The following is a 24,101-nucleotide window of genomic DNA, read 5'->3' as shown; positions in this document are numbered from 1 at the left end:
TCGTGTAGAGTCATTCCACCAAGTTTCCACAGCTTTGTTAGGTGAAAAATCTTCAAGTGGAGGTCCCTCTAGTCGAATTTCTAGAATGTCAGTTAGCATTTGATGACTAAGTTGTGTTCTACGATCTGTTTTTACCAGTTTCAAAGCCGAGAACATTCTCTCTATGCACCCATTAGAAAAAGGGAGGCTAAAACATAGCTCACACAACAAAATGACATTTTCCCATCTGACAGCATCTGGGCAAACATGGAGCTTGTACCATACACTCTTGTAACCGTCTGTTTCTATTGACAAATATTGTCGAGAATACTCTAATACTTCAGTTATTTCGTCTTGAAGTTCCAGAATTCGAACACCTACAGCCTCCAGGGGTTCTCTGAATGTGGTTGCTATTACATCAACAGCATTCTGAACTTCTGTGAGTGCTTTGTCCTCCACCTCTGCCACTGGGGCGCGCCAAGTTTGGGTATCAAGAAATGTCAGTATTGCTCGAAGTAAGTTGACATCTGACCACTCAAGTCTCTCTCGCATGCTAGAATCAAGTCTTTGAACATCTGCCAAGGCTTGGTCTCTGCATGATGTCAACATAGCTTGGTTGTAGTTCTTTAGAGTAGCTCCTTGATACTCATTCCCAGCTGTTAGTCTATTGCAAATAAGCTTCACAGTCGGCCATTGTAGGGGATCAGTGTCGGTTAAGCTCTGTAGGGACTTCTTAGATTTTAGAATGCTCTGTAAACTAGAAACAATGTCCAGTTTCTCTTCTTGCAGCACCTTACTGAGCATAGACGGCACTTTTAAAGCATCCACATACATAGAGCATCCAATAAGTATCTTGCCTTGCTGCCACTTCAACAGATATCCTTTTAAACGAGCTCTGTCGGAACTTGAAACTGAGCGATCTTCTGCTAGAGATTCAAGGTGAGCCATGTACGCACCATAGCGATCAACAATCCTCTGCAATGCCTGGCGTTGTGCGAAATCCATCGACTACCCTCAGAGCGAATTGGGGTATCACCACTCTTTGGGAATTCAAACACTCCTCTCAGGTCACTGACTACTTCTGCCAGCTCTCTCAGTTTCTTTGGAGACTTGGAGTATAGGTAGTATAGACGGAGTAGCATGTCACTAATACCCTGAAATAGACCGCTGGTGAACGAGTCTTTACAAGCCAGCTCCAGCCTGTGAGCATAACACCACCCCCAAAAAATCCACGGGAGTGCTCGTTGCATTTTTCCTCGCATACCGTTGCGTTGACCAATATTTACTGATGCTCCATCAGTGCAACTACCAATTAGTATTGGCCTGCTCGCCAACACGTCAGCCTTCTCGAGCACACTATCAATTCCAAACGGTTCTAGAGCTTGCTTAACACACACAATTAGCCCATCTGCATTGACTTTTGTAGGGACCTGGATACTGAAGAATCTAACAAATGACCCTACTTCAGCTTTATTTTTACAAAAGCCCATTATACCAATTAGTTCATCTTCTACATTGCCAGCATCAGTAGTGCCATCCATAAGAAAACTAAAGAAGTGGAGATTCGACTGGATAGTGTTTACAAATTCATTGCGCTGGGTCATTGCTATGTACTTAGTAAACGATCGAGCTGAGTCCTTGGTCATATACGATTCCCCCAATTCTACACCATGACGTCTCTCCAACTGATGAATGGGTGAATATTTACGGAAAGCTAGGTTTTCCTTAGCAAGCATATAACATATGTCAAATTTTCTGCCCATTTTCTCTTTCGTTGCTTGGTCCATTGGCCCAGACAGTAAGCTTCGAGCAATTGGAGCATACTCGATGAGTAGTGCCTTTGTTGCTTTTGCATGCTGGATACGCATAACAGACATGGACCGCTTGTGTTGATCACTCTTGGCATGATCAAGGACATTGCTTAGCTTTTGGTTTGTTGATCCTTTAATCCAGACAGCAGAGAAGTTTTTTGTCCCACATATCTTGTCTTCGAATGTTCTACAAGTTTCACACCACAAAGTATCTACAAACTTGTCTTGCTCTGTACAACGCAGCCACGATAGAGTGCTGTGCTCTTTCTCTTGTTGGAGCTGCCACTTCTTAAAAGTTCCAACAGACACTTGTCTTTTAGGCTGCTTAGAATTCTGAGAGTGTCCACTGCTAGAGCTAGAGCGCTTTGATGCCATAATTAGCTAGCTAGCTATTCACAAAAACAATAACTATTTTTTTCACGTGGCTAATTATGATGAATCAGCATGCAATGAGAACTAATTAGCTTGCTGAATCAGCACGCAAATGCGCATGCGCAACTAGATCTCGAGTTCTGGCAGGTCATTGTGGCAGCCCAGAGCTAAGCTGACCAGTTTTTCAGGTGTTTGGGTCGGTTATTAGCCGAATGCCGACCGTTATAATCCACACTGAGAAAGCTATAACTACTTTCTTTTGGCCCCAATTAAATTAACTTCCTGTCTATTTCCGGTGCGACACGCATGGGCCGAAATCCCTGTTTCCAATCCCTTCCCTCTACTTAGTTGGGCGTGGCCCCACCCTGGACGCGAACGTAGGGTTGGGCATAGCCTCCTTCACCGGCCTCTTCCCTAGTGGGAAGTGCGGCCTGGGATCGAGGCTAGGTTGGGCACCAGTGTCAGGTTTGTTCCACAGGTACTTAGCTTTAGAGTGTGGCTAAGCATGAAATGATTAATTCCAAGTGTCCAAGTGGGCGGTAACCGCAAAGCTCAGTTAGAATGCTACTGCGCAGGAGTCACTTTTGCATACCACTCACTTTTTGCATACCACTAGCTCTAACTGACCTGGTTGTGTTCCTGGATCAAGCTGGCTTGTCTGCTATTGTTGCATTTTGATTTAACCATAGATTGAGTAGATTGGAAACGGGATCACGTGCGACAATGACTCCAACATTGCCTCTTGAAACCATCCGTGTTACGGTTCAGAGTGCAATAGGCAGTGGGCGTTAACCTCCAGCAGCAACTAAAACCATGCTAAAACTCCTCTTCTCCAGCTTCTAAAGTTAGGCTGAGTACAACCCAGCCTATAAATCTCTGGTGTTCATCATTTGGAACCACATTAGTTGTGAATTTGTCCAAGTTTGAGTTTCAAGACGACCCTACAACACTTTTGTGAGTTTTTATATGCTTTTTCTCCCTAGAGCCAGAGTTTAAATAATCTTTAACCTAGAAAAAGTATATAGTGTTTCAAAGTATTCCATTAGTGATTGTAATGAGCCACAATGGTGTTGATTGAAAAACATGTGTTGCTGATTTCAAGTATCAACTACGCTAATTAATTTGTGTTTATTTGTACCTCTATGCAGAGGTGAAGAGGTTATAATTTCACAATTTTTAGTTATAGGCCAAGCATAGGAATAGGTTCATCGTAATGGCTTATTTCTATGACCTGAATGCATTCTTGTGAGAGTTACACCTTGCTCAATTTAGTAGGTAAACGTTGAACATGTCGACCGTTTGTGTATGCAGATATGCCTTGAAGACCCAAATTCCAACATCATCAGGCAAATACAAGAAAGAAATAACTTCAGAAAGATTATGGGATCCCTATATAAGTTAAAAAGTCATAAAAGAACAAGAAAGTTTTTTCGTATTTTTTTTTATTTTTGTAACTTTTCCATACAAGCTTCATTTCAGTTTATATTTCACAAAAATGTCATAAATATCACAATAATAATGGCCAATAGACAGTTGATATTTCCAAATGGCCAACAGGCATAATAATGTCTTTATAGAGCCTATAGTGTCTTAGGTGAGATCCAGAGGAGAGTTTTGCTCAATCTGGCTGATGCTACAAGCTCTCCCCTACAGCATGTATGCAGGAACGATCACATTTGCTGCTCATCAGCCCTGTCTTCTGTCTTTTTGCTACTCATAGCCAGCCACCTTTGGTATAGCCTACATTCAAGCCTGGTGGCCTGGTTTCGAGGCCTGATCATATACATGACGTCAACCGTAACACGGATGGTTTCATCCGGTTCTATTGCGTTTCCAATCCCTCTCCCTCCTTAATCTATGATTTAACTAAAGAGAATGACTACCGTAAACGTTGAAATTTTCGACGGGTGTTTAATTTCGTTTTTTTCGTCCTTGGACTCAACACACGAAATTAAATATATACGTGGGTGTACGTGTACGTGGTAGCCACACCTACGTTAATAATAACGGACGAAAATTTATGCGCACGAAATTTAAGAATTGTTTTTTTTTTTGTTTGTTTTTTTCCAGCATTGAAATTTTTTTTTTTGGAAATGTTAATAAACATGTAATGAATGAGTGACTGAGGCTGATATATAGATATGGCAGGGTAATGTGAAGCTATAATATTATTATTCAGAGTTTAGACAGAGAGGTTGGAGTCCGCAATGGTGAGGTCCACGGAAGCAGCTAGATGGCCGTTGAAGGATGACTTCGAAGATCTGGCGCCTCTCAGACACATGATGGAGGATCTGAGTAGAGAGAAAGATATTCTACATCTTAGCCAGCCAATGGTGGTGCTGTATGGTTGCTTCCATTTGTCTGAGAGCATGCTAGCCAGGCGTTTGTAGAAGGCTCCAGCTGCTGGGCCAAGGCCACCTGTGGTAGCGAAGACCAGGGGGGTAAAAGAGGAGTGCTCCACTTCTCTTATACGTTGTTCATAGTGCCTCTTTTTCAGGTGCCTCTTTTTCAGGTTCTCATGGTGGCGATAAGATGCGGTTAGAGAGGAGTGTCTGTTCGAGGGAGCAAATGGGTTAAAAACCCTAACGTCAAAGAACGCTCTCTCGAAAGAACTTCCCCAAAAACCATTAGCCACTACATCAAGACGGGCACCGTTCTGTTGATTTGCGGTGGTTCTGTTGAATGTTTCGCTTGTGATGGGTTGTAGAGACGGTTCAGTGGCCACTCCATGGCAAGTTTCTTTTAAAAGCGATGCTGTGATGTCTCTCAGCTCGTTGTGTCTAATTGAGGGGAATCCTCCTCTAGGGCACGAGAGGGCATGTTGCACTGAAAAAGAATGGCCACACACACAGTTTGTGGGGATCTGCGATGGGGGCCAGCCATACCGAAGGGCAATGGCATCACGGAATGCTGTTTTGTGGAGTGCGAATCCGTGCTCTTCTAGCGGTAAAGCAGTGAGCCAGCTGGAGGCACCTTTTTCTCTTGCAAGGTCTGTTGCTAATTGCATTGGTGGTGTGAGAGACTCTTGTATCTCATTAGCCACCTGCAGTCCTGTACTTCTTGTTTCTTTTATTTTGTTCTTCGTGTTGATTTGGTGTACGAGGACTTCATAGGGGTAATTTTTGTTTTGCGAAGCTATTAAGTCAACGAGAGGTTTTGTCACCTGTTGTGATGATGTGTATTGTTCGACTGCCAACGACGCCGGGTTTCCTATATTTAAACCTCCTAGGCGAGCGGTGAGGGCAAATAGACTCCTCTCGAGATCATTGGGTGCGTCTCTGCCTGTAAGTTTTGGGAGCAAGGTGGTTCGAATGGAGTTCTCAAGGGGAAGCAGTAGTTGGTCAATATCTGGGGTAGTTCTTGAGAGGTAGGCCCATTTACTTGCAAGGCCATGAGTGATAGCACCATAGGCTGCGTGCGGTTGGCTGTCTGCTATTTCTGACAGTTTTTCAATTTCCGCTATCCAGTGTGTTACTTTTCCTGTTACAAAATCAGATATGAACTCCTGTTTGCCAATTGGGGAACCAAGCACTGGTCTTCCTTCCGTGGTGATGTTGACCTCAGAATCCCCAAATATCTGAGAGGCTGTGGAGAGGGAGCCATCTTTAGTGACTAGCCACGTTTTCTTGGGGTTAACAAAGTAACCAAAAGATGGACCAAGTTTTGTCAAGTTGTCCCACCATTTCTTCAGGTCTGAAATTTTGCCTGCAGCAGTGGCATCATCAGCATACCAGATCTGTTTTAGGTCGGGTGTGTCTGTGGACAATCTGTCGATCAGGGGTTTTGTTGCTAGAGCATAAAAGGGCATTGCTAAAGGATCTCCTTGTGTGGTGCCCTCTTGGGACAGCAGGGTGTTGGCTCCTAAAAAGAGATCTGTGCTTTCTCTGTAGATGTTAATTAGAGCGGTGGAGAAGGGGGGGGCAAAGAGTTTAAGAATTGTGGGCCTAGTGCAGAAAGTGCGAAATTTTGATGCGTCGAAAATTTCAACGTTTACGGTATATAGTTACTGACTCGTTCATTAATGAGCCACGCCTTCACACTTGAACTCTGCAATCTGATTGGGCTGCAAATTTTGCAGCAGGAACAAACCTGGTTCGAGGCTAGAACAAACCTGACATTGCAGTGGGCCCAACCCTACGTTTCGCGTCCAGGGTGGGGCCACGCCCAACTATCCCTCTACTATCTATGAACTTCAACAGAAACGACCTTTGACCTCTGGCTTTGTAAAAGTGTCACGAATAAGTATTATTTCATAGATGTAGGAGAGAGGGATTGGAAACGGAAGTAGATTTCAATGTACTTCACATATGACCTCGATAAACATCCGCGCCTCGCTTAATGAGGGCTAATCTATTCCTCAGGAACTTCGCGGGTAACTGAGATTATTGCAAATCTAGGATTTTATGAGTTGTCACTAGTATTCTGTAAAGTTTTCCAGTATCCAGTGCAACTGTGCTTTATATAGATAGTGAATAACCATTATTCAAGCTCTATTTACCGTTGCAACTATCTTCTTCATTGAATTTAGATAAGTTTAATCTTGTATTGTACACATTTATCCCTTTTTCTCTGAAATGATTAATGTTTAGGTCGTATACTTCAATATGCTTGTTGGTAAATCATATGGTATCACCCCAAGCCAAAGAAAATTAGTCATACATCAGCTGGTAGAATTTAGTGCTAGAAAAAAGTTGAATTAAAGAGCACCACTAAAGATCCCTTTTTTGGGAATACGCTAAGTGTTACAGAAAATTTAATTTTAGGCATACATTCCCTTATGATTGGTGATCACCCCAAGAGCATTAGTTTTGGATCAGGTGGATGTATAGCTTTTGTGTGCATGAATGTGTAGTCACCTTTTTTACCTCATAATTGTTATTGGCCCGGTAGTAGATTGTGGTGAAGGGCCTGTAGGCCTAACTACTACAAATGCTGTTTCATCTATATTTTATATAGCAATAACTCGCAAGCCAAAACTTACTGAGTACGCTGAAGAAAAGAAGACAGAAGAATACCCCTCCTCTCTACACCCCTACACGTCACCGCCCCTCGTAAATGTTATCGGCTGTTCCGGCTATATATACACCCTTGTATACCTCACCAGCTTCTCTCCATCTAAGACTGTCTGATTAGAGTGCTAAACTAATCATAATTATAGCTGTAATAATCATTTTTATCGTGTAAGTTTTTGTTAATGTTGTTCGGTTTGATCCCACTCGTTTTACACTTAGAAAGCAACTGGCAGTGCTGTGGAGTGTTTTGCTGTCTCTAAGTGTATGTAATTATACTTAATGAATTGGAAATTTAAATGTACGCTCACCAGCCTAGTATATATAGAAACTTCGTACAATTGATTCATCAAAAGTGAAAACAATTATTAAGAAAGTTACATGGTGTATTATGTATCTTGTCGTGTGAATGATCATGGTTATTGCCTCAAACTAGTGGACTTCTTGATGGTTTTCTTTTTCATTAATTAAGTTGGCAGCAAAAGAGAAGCCTCTGACAGTCACAAATACATTCACAATTTCAGGGAACTAAGCATCCTCTGATGAGTTTATATCTACTGTGAAACAAGTATCCAATACCACTAGCTCTGCACATTCTCCTTACTATTACCATACCAATGCACTGTTGATTGTGTCTCTTTCCCTCTTCTTTCACCCCTTATGCAATGAGTTTTCCTAGGCAAGAAAAGAAGACAAGAAAGCGAGGCGCGGATGTTTTCCGAGGCCCACTTCGGTTTCCAATCCCTCTCTCCTAGTCCAACCAACTGCCCACGTAGCTGCCGATAGGTCTATTGGACAAAATTCGGGAGGACCAAATCTTACACTGGCACGCCATGTTGCCTCGGGCAAGAGAACTTGCTCGTAAGTATGGAGCACAACAGCTGAATAATTCAGCACTTTACTGGGCTGATAAAGCCTTGTCTCTATCTAACGGTGCTCTCGAAGATCTTGTGGTCTATATTCAGTCCTTGTTCACTTGTAAGGAGTACAGAAGAGCCATTCATTGCTTGGAGTCCAGTACGACACGGACACTTCTTCATCGAAGTAGCACATTGAGATACTTAGCTGCAAGGTGAGTCTATTGCTACCGTATTTTATAATTACAGTGCCATATCCTGTGGCAGACAATTTGGTGCTTATAAAGCCACTCCAGTGATACTTAGACTGGAAACCACTCCCTTCGCTCTGGGCTCTGGGGACTGGCAAGTTGCCGTGTTGAGTTATCCCATTGCTCTGGGGACTGGCAAGTGCCGTGTTGAGAGTTGTCCCGTTGGAATGCAATTAGAACAAACCACAAAATGCGTGGGTGATATTATTTCAGCCTCGATAACAGACTGCCAGTGTTGTACTTGTACTCGAGGCCGATAATATTTTGTGCAGTAATAGTTAACGTGTGGGCAGTGGCACATGAGTATTTGTGACGTTTTACATTCTTGTGGCAGCGTGACATTCCTCACGCACTAGGACAACTCTCAACACGGCAGCTTGCCAGTCCCTTTCTCCCGAGAGAAGGGGAGTGGTTTCCAGTCTAAGTGATACTCTGGTTTCTGGTCTACCGCCCGCATCAGATTTTGTTCTTGGATTAATTTCTACGCATGCGCAGAATGTCGATGTGTTACAAAAATAGTGCGATAAATAATGCAAAATAAAAGGTGAAAATGGCATAATAAGAAAAGCCACCCGCCCGCCCCCTTGCAATTAGTGAAACTTCAGGACCAGAAACCAGAGTATCACTTGGAGTGGCGTGGCGCTTAGAACATTAAGTAAGGCCATTCCAAGTGATACTCTGGTTTTTATGCAAATGCGTTCCACAACAGGAGTTCAACACTCTTACTCTTATCTACTTTGGGTGTTTGGGTGTAAGTATAAGCGTTTCAGACATTTTTCGATGCTAGTTAGTTCAGTTAGTAAAATGGCTCTCATCTGGCAATGATCACTCTGCGACAATTCCTAGCATCAGGAAACCCCCCTTTAACCATAGATAGAAGAAGAAAGAAAGGGATTGGAAACGCAGTAGAAATCCTGTTGTGTCATATATGAAAGCAAATGCCATACTTAACCCCTAACGCACAATAATTTAACCTGTTTCCACATGGAATTTGATGGAAACCTCAAAGAACAAACGAAGATAATATTAACACTAGAGCAAGAAACCAGAAGAGTGCATGATTAATGCAGTGCATGTAGCATGTATGACTAGCACAGCAACTCAAGAGCCATAAAACTAAACCAGACTGGAGGCATGCTGAAATGGTACATGTCACATTAGACATGCACTGTGGACTGGGATCACAGCAAAGAAGCCTGGAGTCTTAGACTTAGAGAATATGGCTCCTGCCAGGCTGGAGTATAGGATCCAGAGTCAGCCAACAACCAGTCACAATTTTAGCTTTCTACTATCTTATTCAATTGTTCCTACTTTAGCTGCAACTACGTAATCAAGGCCACGTAATCAAGGCCACGTGTAGCTATAGCTAGCTGCCAACGTGCAAGTTCAAGCTTCTTAGCTTTTGCTCGACAATGAAGCTTTAATATCAAAATCTGCCACTATTTAAACCAAGATATTGTTCTGTGAATGCAGTGCTGTGGTACCCAGGTGAGTAGATATACCTGTGACAAACAAACAGACCAACAGATTACTATACCCATGGCCGCCCATGCGCACCTCGGGTAACAAGAAGAGCAAATTTGTATTTCATCTTGAAGAAGAAGAGAAGACGTTAACTGCCAGAGAGACGATTTAGACTCCCTGAAAGCTTCTGGGAGTCTTTTAGAGTTTTGTGATTTCTACGATAAACACACCCATGGATAGAAGACACCAATCATGACATTATATTTATACAACAATTTATCACTTATGTGTGACATTGAACAATGCTTATACTTAGCACATGTATGTTGGTGGCTATATCTACTACAGGAATGCTCTCCTTGGCTTGACTTCCAGTAGCGCAACTACCCTCTAAAATTATGTTATGGCGTCACACGTACAATTGGTAGAGCATCACGTGATGCGTTTCCAATCCCTTTCCTTCTTCTATCTATGCTTAACGTATTGTCTGCTGTTTCTTATTATACGAAAAGGGACAGGGCCGCTCGAAAAAATGTTCCTAAGAGAGTGGCAACTGTGGAGTAGTGATAAGGATCTAGATTTTTTGCAAGAACAAGATGTCTTCGAGTCGCCTTCTTCAGGTGTCGAATACTGGTGAGAAAAGCAACCTGGAAACTATGCAGTCAACAAAACTGACGCCAAAATCTTCAGTTTTTCCAGCTAACCTCAGACCAATTCATTGGATTACAAGGCATAATAATTATGTCTTGTAATAGACTAGCCTCCTTCACCGGCTTCCATAGAAAAGAAGGCTTGCTATCGACTGCTTGCGCATGCGCAAAATTATTGGGATCTTTTTTCCCGTAAAATTTCCTATAATACTGAATTCATCCGAGAAAATATCCTAAAAGCTAGAGACAGAGCTGTGTAGGTTTGTTGTACAGCTATTTTCTTCTGATACAATCAGTAGCAGTAGTACATGTATATTAGACTTTCCCCAAAGTTAGTGTTAAATGGGCGTGGCCTGTCCATGTAGGCTCTTGTCGGCTTTCAGTCCGTTCAGACGATCGTCATCCACACTGTTGCAGGCTGTGAGTCTTTTGTTAACATAGCACGCTAAGGGTAGCTATCAGAGAATGCTATCCGGTGGGCTAGAAACCTTCTATCGAACTTTCTATCTAGTTCCTTCAATCCACTTCCGTTTGTTGTGATGTCATTATTTTACTGAGCATGTACGATGTTATCCAAAGCCCCCAGATACTGGGGGGATATTAGCACATGCGCAAGCAATCGATACCAGGCCCACTTCCCTGAGTGAAGTGCGGCCTGGGATCGAGGCTAGTAATAGACCAGTTGCATGTAAGAGCTAATCAGCCTTTAATTGCTGTGACGTCACAGCTGGATGCCGTCGTGGGTGTTAGATCTATGCACAAGTCATCGTAACATTTTTGAGACTTTACACGTGCACTGTGCGCATGCTATCCAGTAGAAAAAATTTCTACTGAATCTGCAGTTCTCCATGTGCAAGTTATAGTATTTGTTGCAAGTCAAAAGAGTGGACATAAATAAGGGAAACATAAAGACAAGAGACAACTATAATTATATCTCCTTTCATAGACTTCCTAGAGACCCAAGCAAGAGAGCTGAATGGGACCTATTACAATAATAATTATTATTGTGATGAGAAATTAATTATTCATGAGCTTTTAGTATACTGTACGAATAGATAAACCACGCCTTCCACTTTATTGATAAACAGCAGTACCACATGGTTGTCTGCGCATGCGCAGAAGATAAACGGGCCTGTCTCCATAGTAACAGCTGCAACGCACATGCGCATTTAAGGGGCACGCCCATGACACGTTACAGTAGCACCTAGCTAAACTATCTATTAAAATTTTGTATTCGAGCCATCTGCCTTTCAGCTGGACTTCCAGCTCATTCTAGCTGCTTGAGATCACTAGATCTACGCTCATGAATAATTAATGAGCAAACAATTTACCCTAACCTTATAAAGAGAGAGAGCTTAATACCAGACCTAAAGCTACTAATTGCACCGTCAGCTCAATTAGCACTCGCCCGCAGATGATTATCACCCACTTTGTGGTTTTGTATACTATTATAAGGTCATACTTTGCAAACTTGCACGAGGTGCGATTCCCAACATACCGTATATGCTTGATCAGGAGCCGCGGCTACTAAATGTTTCATTTTGCTGGAAGAGGAGGCTACAATTCAAGAGGGGCCACTGTTCAAGAGCGGCGTTTATTAGCTCCAGATAATTTAGTTTGTCATCAAAAGTTGTTTTCACCTGCATAAACTTGAACTCTACCATGAGAAAGTCTTTGTGAAGCACTAACAAGCTGCTACTCATAGCTACGTACATGTAGACGTAGCTAGCTGCTAGTAATAATTTTTTTGGCTGCCACGTGCAGAAATGCTAGAGTCAAAGTTCACTGAGGCTACTATTTGAGAGCGGCTACTAAATGTTTCATTTTGCTAGCAAGGGAGGCTACTATTTGAGTGCGGCCTTTATACAAGAGCGGCCTCTGATCGAGCATATACGGTAATTATTATTAAAAGACGCTCGTTCTGTTATCTGCTCCTGCATGTATTATTATAGCGTGAATTTTTATGTTGAATTATTACAATGTATGATAATTATGATGAGGCGACATTTATTTTTATTACATGTACAGTTGAGCCTCGATTATCCGAATACCTGGTGCCCTCACGTCATCCGGATGACTGAAATATTCGGATACCAGAAATAATCCATACCCATCAATAATTATGCCTCGGTGCGCATTCGCAAGCGAGAAATACGGTTTTTGTGTCTGTCTGTGTGTGTGTGTAGACTGCTACAGCTGCTCAAGGATGAAAGTAGGAGTTTCTATAGGTTTCTAGTCATGTTTTCGTTCGTGGATTTGCAACATAATGCTTGATTCTCAAGTTATGCCTAGTTTTGCTTACTTGGAATGCCATATTGCAGCCAGAGTGCATAGCAATTAAATCTTGTCCATGCATTGTTGCTACTCTAGTTACATGTACAGTGTAGCTCGATAGCTAAAACGCTAGCTATTGGTGGCTGCAAGAGTGAGGCTAGGATAAAGCGCTTTCTGCTAGTCAGCAACACAAGCATGTGGATACTTAAGCGCACACGCGAGTAGGTGGTCGAATCTTTCATCCAGATGTCGAGAATTCGGATGATCAGGGTTCCGATAATCGAGGCGCAACTGTATGTCGTTAGGTTTCTTTTCATGCGCTAAAGTTTTTTTTTTGCAGATGTTTTGCTGAATGTGAAGAATGGGAAGAAGTTATAACCATTTTAGCTACTCCAAAAACGGACACTTCACCACTTGGCCAAAAGAGATTCTCTGAGGAGGATGGTGTCAAGTCACATGAAGTAGGTTTATGGCCTTCTGCATGATATCAGATAGGGTGGGTAACTGACGTTAAAAATTCCATGATGAATTTATTTCTTATTGTGTACTACTGTTGTAAATACAGTACATGCCTGACCCAGGATAGTTGTATTAGCTGTACATCCCTCGTGCATGAGTAATATAACCCCGGGCAGGGCTACATTGGGGGTATTTCGCTCCCCCCCTGGGATTTGATTTTGATACAATAGTATTTATTAGGAAGCTGAGGTACATTTAGGTATAGTCAGTTTAGTTTTGAACAGCTATAGTTATTATATTCTGCGCACCTAACACTACAATCATGTAATGATGATTGTCACTAAATTGATAGCTACTATGAGCTGAAATTGCGCCAGAATTGATCTAAGCTAGCATGCCCTCCCTTAGTTTGGCATCTGACCCAAAATCCTGAATGCAGTCCTAAATCTACATCTACAAAAGTGTACTATACTAAGAATTAATTTTGTCCTGTCGTAAAGGGTCATGCATACATATGTGCATTGTTATTAGACTAAGTTGCAGGCAGTCTTGATTTTCAGTATCGTGCTCTTAACAAAAATTAAAATTAAATGTTTTAATAAAAATGATTTAATCATTGGTTCTCGAGTTATATATATATGCCTAGTTTTGCTTACTTGGAATGCCATTGCAGCTTTTTCGGATGTGATAGCTTCTTCCTGTTCTCGAGTTATGCGCTTTCTTGGAATGTTATCAGGGGCGGATCTAGCAGGTAGCAGAGGGTGCTTTAGCACCCCCCTGACCTTGGACAAATAATTATCTTTGTGTCTCACCCATTGGCTGTGGAAGTCACTCTCAGACTTGGTACTAGCTAGCTAAGTAGCTGTAGACCTATTACAGTAGTGTCTTATGATAAAAGCTTGACAGCTGCACTGCTGTGCAGACTAGACTCGGTAAGTATTAAATACGGAGTGCAAGGAACCTCTGAAATGCAAACCACACCTAAAAAATGTCATGCACATTGATACCGCACCCACCGGAAATGACGTCAAAAGGGGCGTAACTATCCGCGCTACCGCGCAGGATTCTCCTTACCTCTAATTCTCAGCACCTACATGTACCTACCACTTTTTCTAGATCCGCCACTGGTTATTGTAGCTTTTTCAGAAGAGTTCATAGCAAAACTTCTCCATGGAGTGTAGGCACTAGAACGCTAGCTATTGGTAGCTGCAAGAGTGAGAATTAAGAGAGGTGCAAGGCTCTACTGATGAAGCTGTCATTAAATTTAGCTTTTAAACTTCGTGCTTTTGGCATCATTCTTTATGCCTCGAGGCGTAGCCGCACGAGGGATACGATAAAGTTGACTGTGTGTCTGTGTATGTGTGTGTATTCCAACTGTAACTGCTCAACGGTTGCAATGCGACGAAAACTAACAGTTTCTATATAGGCTTCTAGCCACGTTCTCTTGGATTTTTTCGTGGATTAGCAAACTTCTCAAGTTATGGCTAGTTTGACTCACATTGAAGGCTGTTGCAGTCTCTTCAGAATCTTTCATAGCTGCTCTAACAGATCTTTTCTGACTCCTGTAGCTAGCAAAAAGCTAGCACTTTAGTGCAAGGCTAATTCATAGGTTGAATAGAAAGTTTGTGCGAACAGATGATCGATGATATGAAAGATTCTAAAGAGACTGCAACAGCCTTCAATGTGAATCAAACTAGCCATAACTCGAGAAAGAAGCTTTAGTTAGCTAATCCATGAATCAAAATCTAAGAGAACGTGGCTAGAAGCCTATAGAAGCTGTTAGTTTTCGTCGCATTGTGCAGTTACAGCTGGAACAGACCATAGACAGTAGAAGAAGGGGATTGGAAACACAGGCAATTAACACTATTTCACACGGACAGTCCGTGTTGCGACCTCAATTATAGCCGCGACCATGGATGCAACTTAAAGTGCTGAGCTTGCAATAAACTTTTTGTGCACAAATGGCAGTTTATGCTAAACTAAGAGCTTGAGCAAGCTTATGATCATGCATAGACAACAATAAGCATAGCCTCGTCCCCAGGCTTTTTTTTGTTCTTGTCTGTTCTCTCAATATAGATGAGCTAGAGATGATGGGACACACTAAAGAAGGACATGATTGATGTGAAAGAAAATGTAAAGCCTGGTGTGCGAAGTCGCGTGATCCACATACATTTTTATGAACGTGGGCGATATGTAGCCCACAATCGTGACGTAGAGTATTTGCCCACGCATTCTACCAAGGCCAGGATCTAGGAGCAAACTGAGAGACCAAGCTCAGTGCAGAACCAGCATGCCCAGCTCTGATAGCAAGTAGCTTAGTAGCTACCTAGATGATAATGATAACTAAGCTATTTAGTCTAGCAGATCTTGCTCAGCATGGCACAACAAAACTGAATATAGATTATCTGAATCGTAGAATCTAGCTAGATCTAGACAATCTAGTACTAGTAGGTACAGCTAGCAAGCTTGTATAACACATTAAACTGCTTGCCAATTCCAAATCGATAGTCATGCATGTACGTCCATCAACCAGTCCTGCACAAAGTTTTTAGTCATTGAGATAGAGGTGTGGGGGCAGTCCAGTATCTACCTCCACACTCAATTTCACCCTTCTACCGTCACGCGACTTCGCATACCAGGCACTCTTTTTTCTTAACTTTACCTCTATTCTTTCTTTATTCCTCCAATTAATACCGTATTTTATCTTATTGAACGATTGTGACAAAGAACAGAAAAAAGGAGACCCTGGGAACGAGGCTACAATAAGCAATCAATAAAAGGTATAAGCAAAAAAAAAGGTCTAAACGTGAATTATCAATGATTTCTTAGTCCAAGTTCTTGCCACACATCAACACTGCGGTGACAAAATCAGAGCATGAATAGTGATTTTCAAAATCTAATGGATTGGAAGCAATAATATGGACATTGATCTTTAATATTGCTGAGTCTCGAATATAAACTCAGCTTAGTGAAGCTCCCCCGCAAAGATGGCTAGTGAAAATCAACAAATCGGCCAATAACTCAAGAAGTATGATATCCCCACTTCCAATATAATTATTATAGCTGAATCAATAAAATACCATCATGTACTACTACTGTGTTCATTCATTTACAATAGATGCAATTCATAAGTCGTTCGTACCACAAATAAAAAGGAGAAGCTAGTGTTTTAAGATCTTCAAATGTTGTGTGCTACCAAGAGTGAACATGACTTTTAGCTAGTAATAATGTTACATTTTGTACCTAGCCATACCTCAAGACAAATTTTAGGGCTATTCTTTACTTACCTAGTGTCCTCTCATTTGCTTCTTTTCAAAAGCTTCTCTTGACCTCAAAACTAGTAAAATCACACCTCAGTTCAAGTCTATTGATTGCAGCACGCACTGGCCTTACGTTGCAAGCATAAGCTCATGTGATCCCGTTTCCAATCCCCTTCCTCTACTATCTATAAACAGACACATTAGGAGTTGCCATGCCACTAAAGCAGGGAAAGGGTTAAGGTCAGTACTCTTGCGCTGATGTCGATAACAAGCCACTCGTGGTCTCAAGTCTAGCACAAGAGCACTGACTTTTATCTCTGCTTTGAAGCAAAATTGGCAAAAAATAAATTGACCACCCCTGAAAATGAAAGCAACGCTGGTGCTAATGCCTCGGTGGAGGCACCAAACATGAAGCTACTAGATTCATCTAGCTATTAATTGTAGTATTATTGGTGCAAAAAAGTGGAAAATGTTAGCAATGATCATGGTCGATCACTATTTGCATGTAAGAGCTATCAGCTTTTAATTGCTGTGACGTCACGCCTGGATGCCGTCGTGGGCGATAGATCTATACACAAGTCATTGTAAAATTCATAAATTGATATCTTACACGTGCACTGTGCGCATCCTGTATCCCAGTTGAACCAATCTCTGCTGAATCTGCAGTTCTCCAAGTGCAAGTTAGTCTTTGTTCAAAAGAGTGTTCAGAATTTGTGGACAATCTACAATCTACAATCGTTTGACTTGCAACAAAGACTAACTTGCACATGGAGAACTGCAGATTCAGCAGAAATTGTTTACACTGGGATACATTGAATAGCATGCGCACAGTGCACGTGTAAAATTCAAAGTTACGATAACTTATTACGATAACTTATGCATAGATCTAACGCCCACGATGGCATCCAACCGTGACGTCACAAGGTAATTACCAGCTCAGTACAATCTTTAGCTTATATGCAACTGGTCTATTAATAGCTACAGGGATTTGTGGAGTTCATGCAACTACAATGTCTAGAGCGGAAGTACCTGTCACGTGATATTCTTGTACATTAAAGCCAGACAACATCACACCAGCATCAACATGCTGAGCCAGGAAAATTGTAGTGCAGAGCTAACTACTAACTAGTTGATACGATCTACAAATGGGAAAAGTGCCTCAGAGAAGATACTTATTATACCTGCAACTTACTCGGTTGTAAGCTAGTTAACTTGTTGTATTGTAGTCAAGCCTTGAGGAATGGTTTGCGCATGCGCAATAGTATCTAGTATCTCTCGGTGTCCGTGTGATTTAGAAGCTCTCAGCAGTACCCTAGCTACGCTTGGAGTACTAAATCAGTGCATTTGGGCTTCTAATCCCATAGACACCTTCACATCAGTGTCTGTAAGAGTAGTAGCAACACATCAAGTTTTGCTACGTACTGTTCTACAATAGCGTATATATTAAGCATACCTAGCTATAACTAGACATTATTTTGTTAATCCACAAACTGCTATCTAAGAAAACGTGATTAGAAGCCTATAGAAACTCTTAATTGCACTTCATGCATCTTGAAACTCTACACCCACAAACGCACTGACTCACTTTGCGCATGCATGCGTACACCGAGGCATACATGTAGTAACGTTCAAACACTTACAACTAGGCCAGAAGTAGTCTGCAGAAAATTTGGAGAAATCCAATTAGTGACCTTATTTAACTAAGGTCAAGTGGTTCCAGCCTCCTCTGATGCATGCTGGCCAGTGACAGTCCCCCCTCAACTGTAGTAATTTTGAGCAATCAACAGTCACAGTTAATTACTTTATTATGCTGATGAAACTTTTTCATTCGATTCTTCATGATGTTCATGATGTTTATTTGTAGGTGCTGTCGCTTGGAGATCTTGAAAGTGCATCATTGGTCCTACGCGGTGCTGCCCATGAAGGGCTAGGTGACCTTCCTTCGGCAATGGAATGCTACAAAAAAGCTCTTGTTGTTGATGTTTTTTGTGAAGAAGCTCTTGATAAATTATGTCTGTATCATTTTCTTTCTGCTAAAGATGAAAAGCAATTGCTCTTATCTATGCCCTTCAAAAAGCAATGTTCCCACCCTGAAGAAGCAGCTTTGAAAGCATTGTATCAACGAAAACTAAGCCATACCCGTGCAAGTCATCTAACTCAAGATGTAGAGCTTCCTTCGTGTATCGAATCTCTTCAAACCAATGCAGATGTTTTGTCAGATGTTGCTGACTATTACTTAGATGCTATGAATATTGATGCGTGTTATACCCACACTTCCCGGATTCTGAAACTCGACCCATACCATCGACATGCTTTGCATCTTCACATAGTATGTTGTGTTTGTAGATCGTTTGTTTCTGAACTGTTCACTATTGGACATCAACTAGTCAATACATTTCCCAAGTCTGCACTTGCTTGGTATGCAGTCAGCTGCTATTACATCGCGTTACAAAAGCATCAAGTAGCAAGAAAGTACCTTAGTAAGTCTATCAGCTTAGATGCTAATTTTGTTCCGGCCCACATGGCTTTTGGCATTTCACTTGCTTCTGAAGGTGAGAGAGATCAGGCTAGAGCCGCTTTTGCCGCTGCAGCAAGGATCATGCAGGGATCTCACCTTCCCCTTATGTTCTTAGGCCGTGAGTATTATTTAACTTGCGCCATGGCAACAAGTACAAAGTTTATGAAAAATGCTCTCTCCATATCTCCTCACAATCCAATTCTACTCCAAGAGGTTGGAGTGATGCTTTTCAACAATGGTGAGTACGACAAATCCGAAAGTTACCTCCAACTAGCTGTAAAACACTTGCGTTCAATCGATCCAAATGTCACATTGTCTGAATGGGAGCCAGTGTACAACAATCTAGGCCATGTAATGCGCAAGCTTGGTAAGTATGAAGAATCTTTGCAAATGCATGAATTTGCTTTGCAATTGTGTCCTAACGAATCTACCACTTTAATATCAATTGCTTTAACGTGCCTTCTAAGTGGGAATGTTGACAAAGTTATCAAGTTTACAAATCAGAGTCTGCGGTTAAAGAGAGAAGACCAGGTTGCTTTGGAGCTGCTTCATACTGCAATTGAAGAGTCTACAATGGCCATGATTAGTGAATCTACCCCACACGGTATGGAGTGTATGACAGGCAAGATGCTGTTGAAGCAACAACTTACCCTTGGGGTTGACGGGCAACACTAATAATATAAGTATACACACTTTGTATTATGCAAGTAGTTAACTATGTTGTTGATTGTTATTATTGTGATTTAACTGATTATAAGCAATTAATTTTATCAGTGTGGAGTACGTACAACACTCACTGTATTTTTGAACTCTTAACCTAGTTAATTGGGCGGAGTCCAACCAACGAGCGAAGCGTTGGTTGGACTCCGCCCAACTACTCTTAACCTAGGAAATTCCAAACGAACCTGAATGAACTGTTATTATTATAGAGATACAGCTAGGGTGAGTACTGAGGCTTTTGAAAGTGCCCATTATGCTCATCTGCACTATTGCATTACAAGGATTTGGCTTTCAGAAGACTTAAAGTTGTCTGGTAGTTGAATCACAGCAAAGAGGATGTCTTTACCGAAACACTAATGTCATAAGTCACGTTTTGTAATCTATAGGGCCTGCATGGCCTACAGCATGCTCTTTCTCGATCTTGTGTACAATGGCTGCTTGCTGCTATTATCCTGACTGTCGCTACACTGTCAATTTATCTAATATACCGTATAGCGCGAAATTTTCGAGGGGCTTAATTTTCGCGGATTTCGTGGGTTAGAATTCTACACGAAAATTGTTCTTTAATTAGAATTACCTGCTATCATGCAAATATTTAAAGGCGTGGCTTCCGGTAAGCAGTCATTCCGCGAACATTGTGCAACGAAATGGCTTTTAGAGGCCAATCCACGAAATATAAGTGCCTCGAAATTTCGCGCTATACGGTACATGCTACTAAATCCGTCACTGAATCCTAGGACGCAGGGCCATTGTCCAGGGGGTCACTCAGTCCTAGGATCCAGTGAGGTACGACATCCACGTGTCAAAGGAAATGTTTTAGACACACATTCCTTAGGTCAAAGTTCAAGGAATGTGTGTGTTTATGACACGCTGATGTCGTACGTTCTCTGGTAATTAACCGCACCAGCCATGAAATGATTATGAATCACGATACAGAATGTTTTGCGAGACATATGGGAACTTTGCGATGGGTTGATCAATTCGCAACCTAAATTAAATACACATACATGTACATGTAACAAGCTGTGTATTCAAGCGGTATGAATCGTCATGCAGGCGGTCAGAACCAATATTCAAGCAGTATCAATGCAAATATGCAAGCGGTATGAATGAACATGCAAGCAGTTAGAACAAAAATTAATATGCAAGCGGTATATATGAATGAACATGCATGCAAGCTGGCAGTATTGTCATGCAAGCAGTGTATAGTGCAATTCGGCATAAACTTGTATTCAAAATTGTATATTCTACAACAGCTTGCTCATTAGTGATTACTTACATTATTAGGGTGTAGGAACTTATTTCTGAAAAGTAACTTATGGAAGGCATTAAAAATGGCACAAAATGTTGGTCCAAACGAATGTTAGGCCACGCCCACTCCTAAACTATGTCAGAACTCGTTCTCTGTTCCATCTGCGCAAAATTTGTGAGCGTTAACTTTTTTCTTCATCCACTTATAATGCTATATAAATTATGTAGTTTTGACGTCTGTATGTATACAGTGATTGACTAGAATCCGAAAAACCCCTAAAAGTGACTTCACTGCATTGACATTTTCAAAATTCCTGAGCGTAGAATGGTTTGCAATGGAATGTAAGGCATGCATAACAAATTTGGTGTTGTAAAATGAAGCAAAATCCATTGTTCATACAAAATGTAGGCCCACCACCTCTTAGTTGACCTGCATATAGTTGAATAGTGGCCGTAGTGATTCATTACTGAGCTAATTGTAAAACAACGTTTTGGAAGTTTATGCTGAATTGCACTATATCATGTGACTTTGCCACTCAAGCAAAGCTACAGGCGAATGCCTCCCTAAGAGACTGGGTAACTGTGCAAACCTGGCTGCCCCAAGCAATCAAATCCCTCCAACTCCTTGTCAAGGCCCTCAGGCATCATCTCAAGCCTCTCTGGTCCTCCAGCATTTCGAGGCCCTCAAGTGGAGTCTTACCCTACCCTACCTATACCGTGTTTTACACCCATGAGTTCACCTTAGTCTCATGAATCAGCCGCACCTTTGGTGTCAGTCTGAGCACTCTTTACGTGAAGTCATTTCACAATGGAATGTATTACGTCACTGTACAAGCTAACAAAACCATAAAAATGCAACCACATCCGCTATCTCTGCTCAGCCACATCACTGCTTGCTGCTCAACCGCATGTAAAATTTCACTATTTGTTGCCTCCTATTCAAGTCACCTGATGCTTGTGAGCAATCTCATTGGTCACGTTGGAAATCCGACATGGCCCATGAGTTCATGTAAGAGTGCTCAGACGGACACCAAAGGTGCGGCTGATTCATGAGACTACCTATGGGGACCATTTAGTTCCACTGAATTCTCAAAATCTCTAGAGGAACATTGGAGAAAGAGCCTCAGAACAAAGCTAGGAAAGAATTTGGAAATATGGAGAATGGGGGACCTCTCCAAATTGATGGATGAAGGCAAAGCCATTCAGAATAGACTCCACCCCCACATAAACAGCCAGGTCTTTTGCAAATCTGATGTTTGCAGGAAAATGCAAGGCGGCACTCGATATTCTCTGAAAGCAACTGAAAGCAACTCGATCCTTGATCTTGAAAATCCCAACGACCCAAACTCACAACCTGTTAAGGACATCCTTATTAGCAAGCACCCTAAAGGCATACAGGGAATATATACATCATAGCCCCTCATCCAATAAGATTCGAGGGGATAACACAGCTACTGAAATGTGACATGCAAGCATGCGGCTGCCAACAGCTAGGGCAGCTGTCGGGTATAGAAGCAGCAGTACTGCAGTACACGCCACAAAAGCAACCTTTGAAGTGAGGGAAAATGAAGGCCATGCTACTCGCACGACCATGTTTATGGATTGGAAACTCTTAACACACAACTCGACCACAAGAAAAACGTTAGGAGGCTGAATAACCATGCATGAGAACACCTCTAAAGCTATGGAGTTGAACCAACTTCTCCCGGACACTCTGCAAACAGCAATGGATCGCTTCCTCATGGCGGACGGCTATCAGAACATGGCTTTACCCTACACAACGGAGCAAGCACTGCGCTACGGATGGAATCCATCATCGAATTGTGACTGTGGCAGAGCTTTCACTATTGAACATGCTCTATTATGTGCCAAAGGAGGTTTCCCGACTTTCAGGCACAACGAGATACGGGACTTAACCGCATGCAACGATGTTCGGACCTACAGCCAATTACCGAAGAAACACTCTGGTTTGCCACAGCTAATACGTGCTCGTCTTGACATCTCAGCAAATGGGATATGGGGAGGCAGACTTGCTTTGATGTACGAGTGTCTAATCCCCATGCCCCATTAAACAGAGGCTCACTAGCAGCGTGACACGAAAGAGAAAAGAAAAGATCCTACGAACAGAGAGTAAGAGAAATAGAACATGCATCATTTACACCTTTGGTAATGTCAATGGCGTATACGCCCTTGATAATGTCCACTACTGGTGGGATTAATTGGCTTCCCTGCTCTCGCACAAATGGGACACCCTTACAGCAAAACCAACCACTGGCTAAGATGCCGCCTCTCCTTTTCACTACTTAGATCCTCGATCCAGACACTCGATCCAGACAGTGATTGCTTTACTTGTGTATTAATTTATTCTTTTTGTTTTTGTTTACGTTTACTGTTTTTTGCCCCGAGATGGAGTGCATAAAATAAAAAGATGGAAGCAAATTAAGCCACGCCCATTTCTGGGCATTTTTTGTGACAATGGCTATAATAATTATACGCCCATCGCAATCCCCTTAACCAGAGCTTTAAGCCAATGAGATCACTCCTGCACACTGAGCGGCGCTTGCATATCGTTCTGACCACTTGCATGACGAGTTCTGACTGCTTGCATGATGATACCGCTTGCATGTTCATTCATACCGCATGTTCAGACCGCTTGCATGACACTTGCATGTTTGTTTTGACTGCTTGCATGACGATTTGGCACCAAAAACACTTATGAACAGATGGTGCAAAAGAAATTTTTTATCACTGCTTGTTTCCTTAGAATGAGTGTCTGAATATCCATTGTGTCTGATTATAGATGCCTTACATGATCTATGAGTATAGGGAGTCCGAGAGTAAGGCTTACTCTCGGACTCATAAATACTAGTATTTTAGCCTCGATTCTATTTAATCGGCGTATCTATGCTATACTCATCGATCCCTTCATGCACTCTAGTCTCATGAATCAGCCGCCGTTCCTGTGCGGCTGGTTCATGAGCACATCCTGATATACCGTATAGCGGGTAATTTTCGAGGGACAAAATATTCGTGGTTCAGCAATATTGAGATATTTCGTGGGTAATATTTTCGTGGTTGCATGTTCCTTTCAGAGTTAACCAAGTCCACGGTTAACGCTGCGTGCCCACATGAGGACCTTGCTCCTCTAATGGACATGATTGATGATCGGAGGAGAGAGAAAGATATATAGTCGGCAGCACATGGGTCTTTTGTAAATGCATTACCT

At 41.9% G+C, this 24,101-nt stretch overlaps 3 protein-coding genes across 3 annotated transcripts; 1 reads left to right on the top strand and 2 right to left on the bottom strand.

Moving 5' to 3' along the window:
• Positions 1-905: 905 nt before the first annotated feature.
• LOC135348146 (uncharacterized) lies at positions 906-2,191 on the bottom strand. Its single transcript, XM_064546323.1, has one exon. It carries the CDS (start codon positions 2,163-2,165, stop codon positions 906-908), a length of 1,260 nt encoding a protein of 419 aa, XP_064402393.1. The 5' UTR covers positions 2,166-2,191.
• Positions 2,192-4,249: 2,058 nt separating this feature from the next.
• On the bottom strand, positions 4,250-6,263 carry LOC135348093 (uncharacterized). Its single transcript, XM_064546265.1, has one exon. The coding sequence runs from the start codon at positions 5,968-5,970 to the stop codon at positions 4,345-4,347; it is 1,626 nt and encodes a 541-aa protein (XP_064402335.1). The 5' UTR covers positions 5,971-6,263; the 3' UTR covers positions 4,250-4,344.
• Positions 6,264-7,947: 1,684 nt separating this feature from the next.
• On the top strand, positions 7,948-19,674 carry LOC135348092 (cell division cycle protein 16 homolog). Its single transcript, XM_064546264.1, has 3 exons — positions 7,948-8,243; positions 13,008-13,128; positions 18,251-19,674. The coding sequence occupies exons 1-3, from the start codon at positions 8,005-8,007 to the stop codon at positions 19,577-19,579; spliced, it is 1,689 nt and encodes a 562-aa protein (XP_064402334.1). The 5' UTR covers positions 7,948-8,004; the 3' UTR covers positions 19,580-19,674.
• The last annotated feature ends 4,427 nt before the right edge of the window (positions 19,675-24,101 follow it).

This window comes from Halichondria panicea, chromosome 14 (assembly GCF_963675165.1).
Source record: "Halichondria panicea chromosome 14, odHalPani1.1, whole genome shotgun sequence".
Classification (NCBI taxonomy): domain Eukaryota; kingdom Metazoa; phylum Porifera; class Demospongiae; order Suberitida; family Halichondriidae; genus Halichondria; species Halichondria panicea.
The sequence above is the reverse complement of the archived record's forward strand: the minus strand, read 5'-3'. Positions and strand labels throughout refer to the sequence as shown.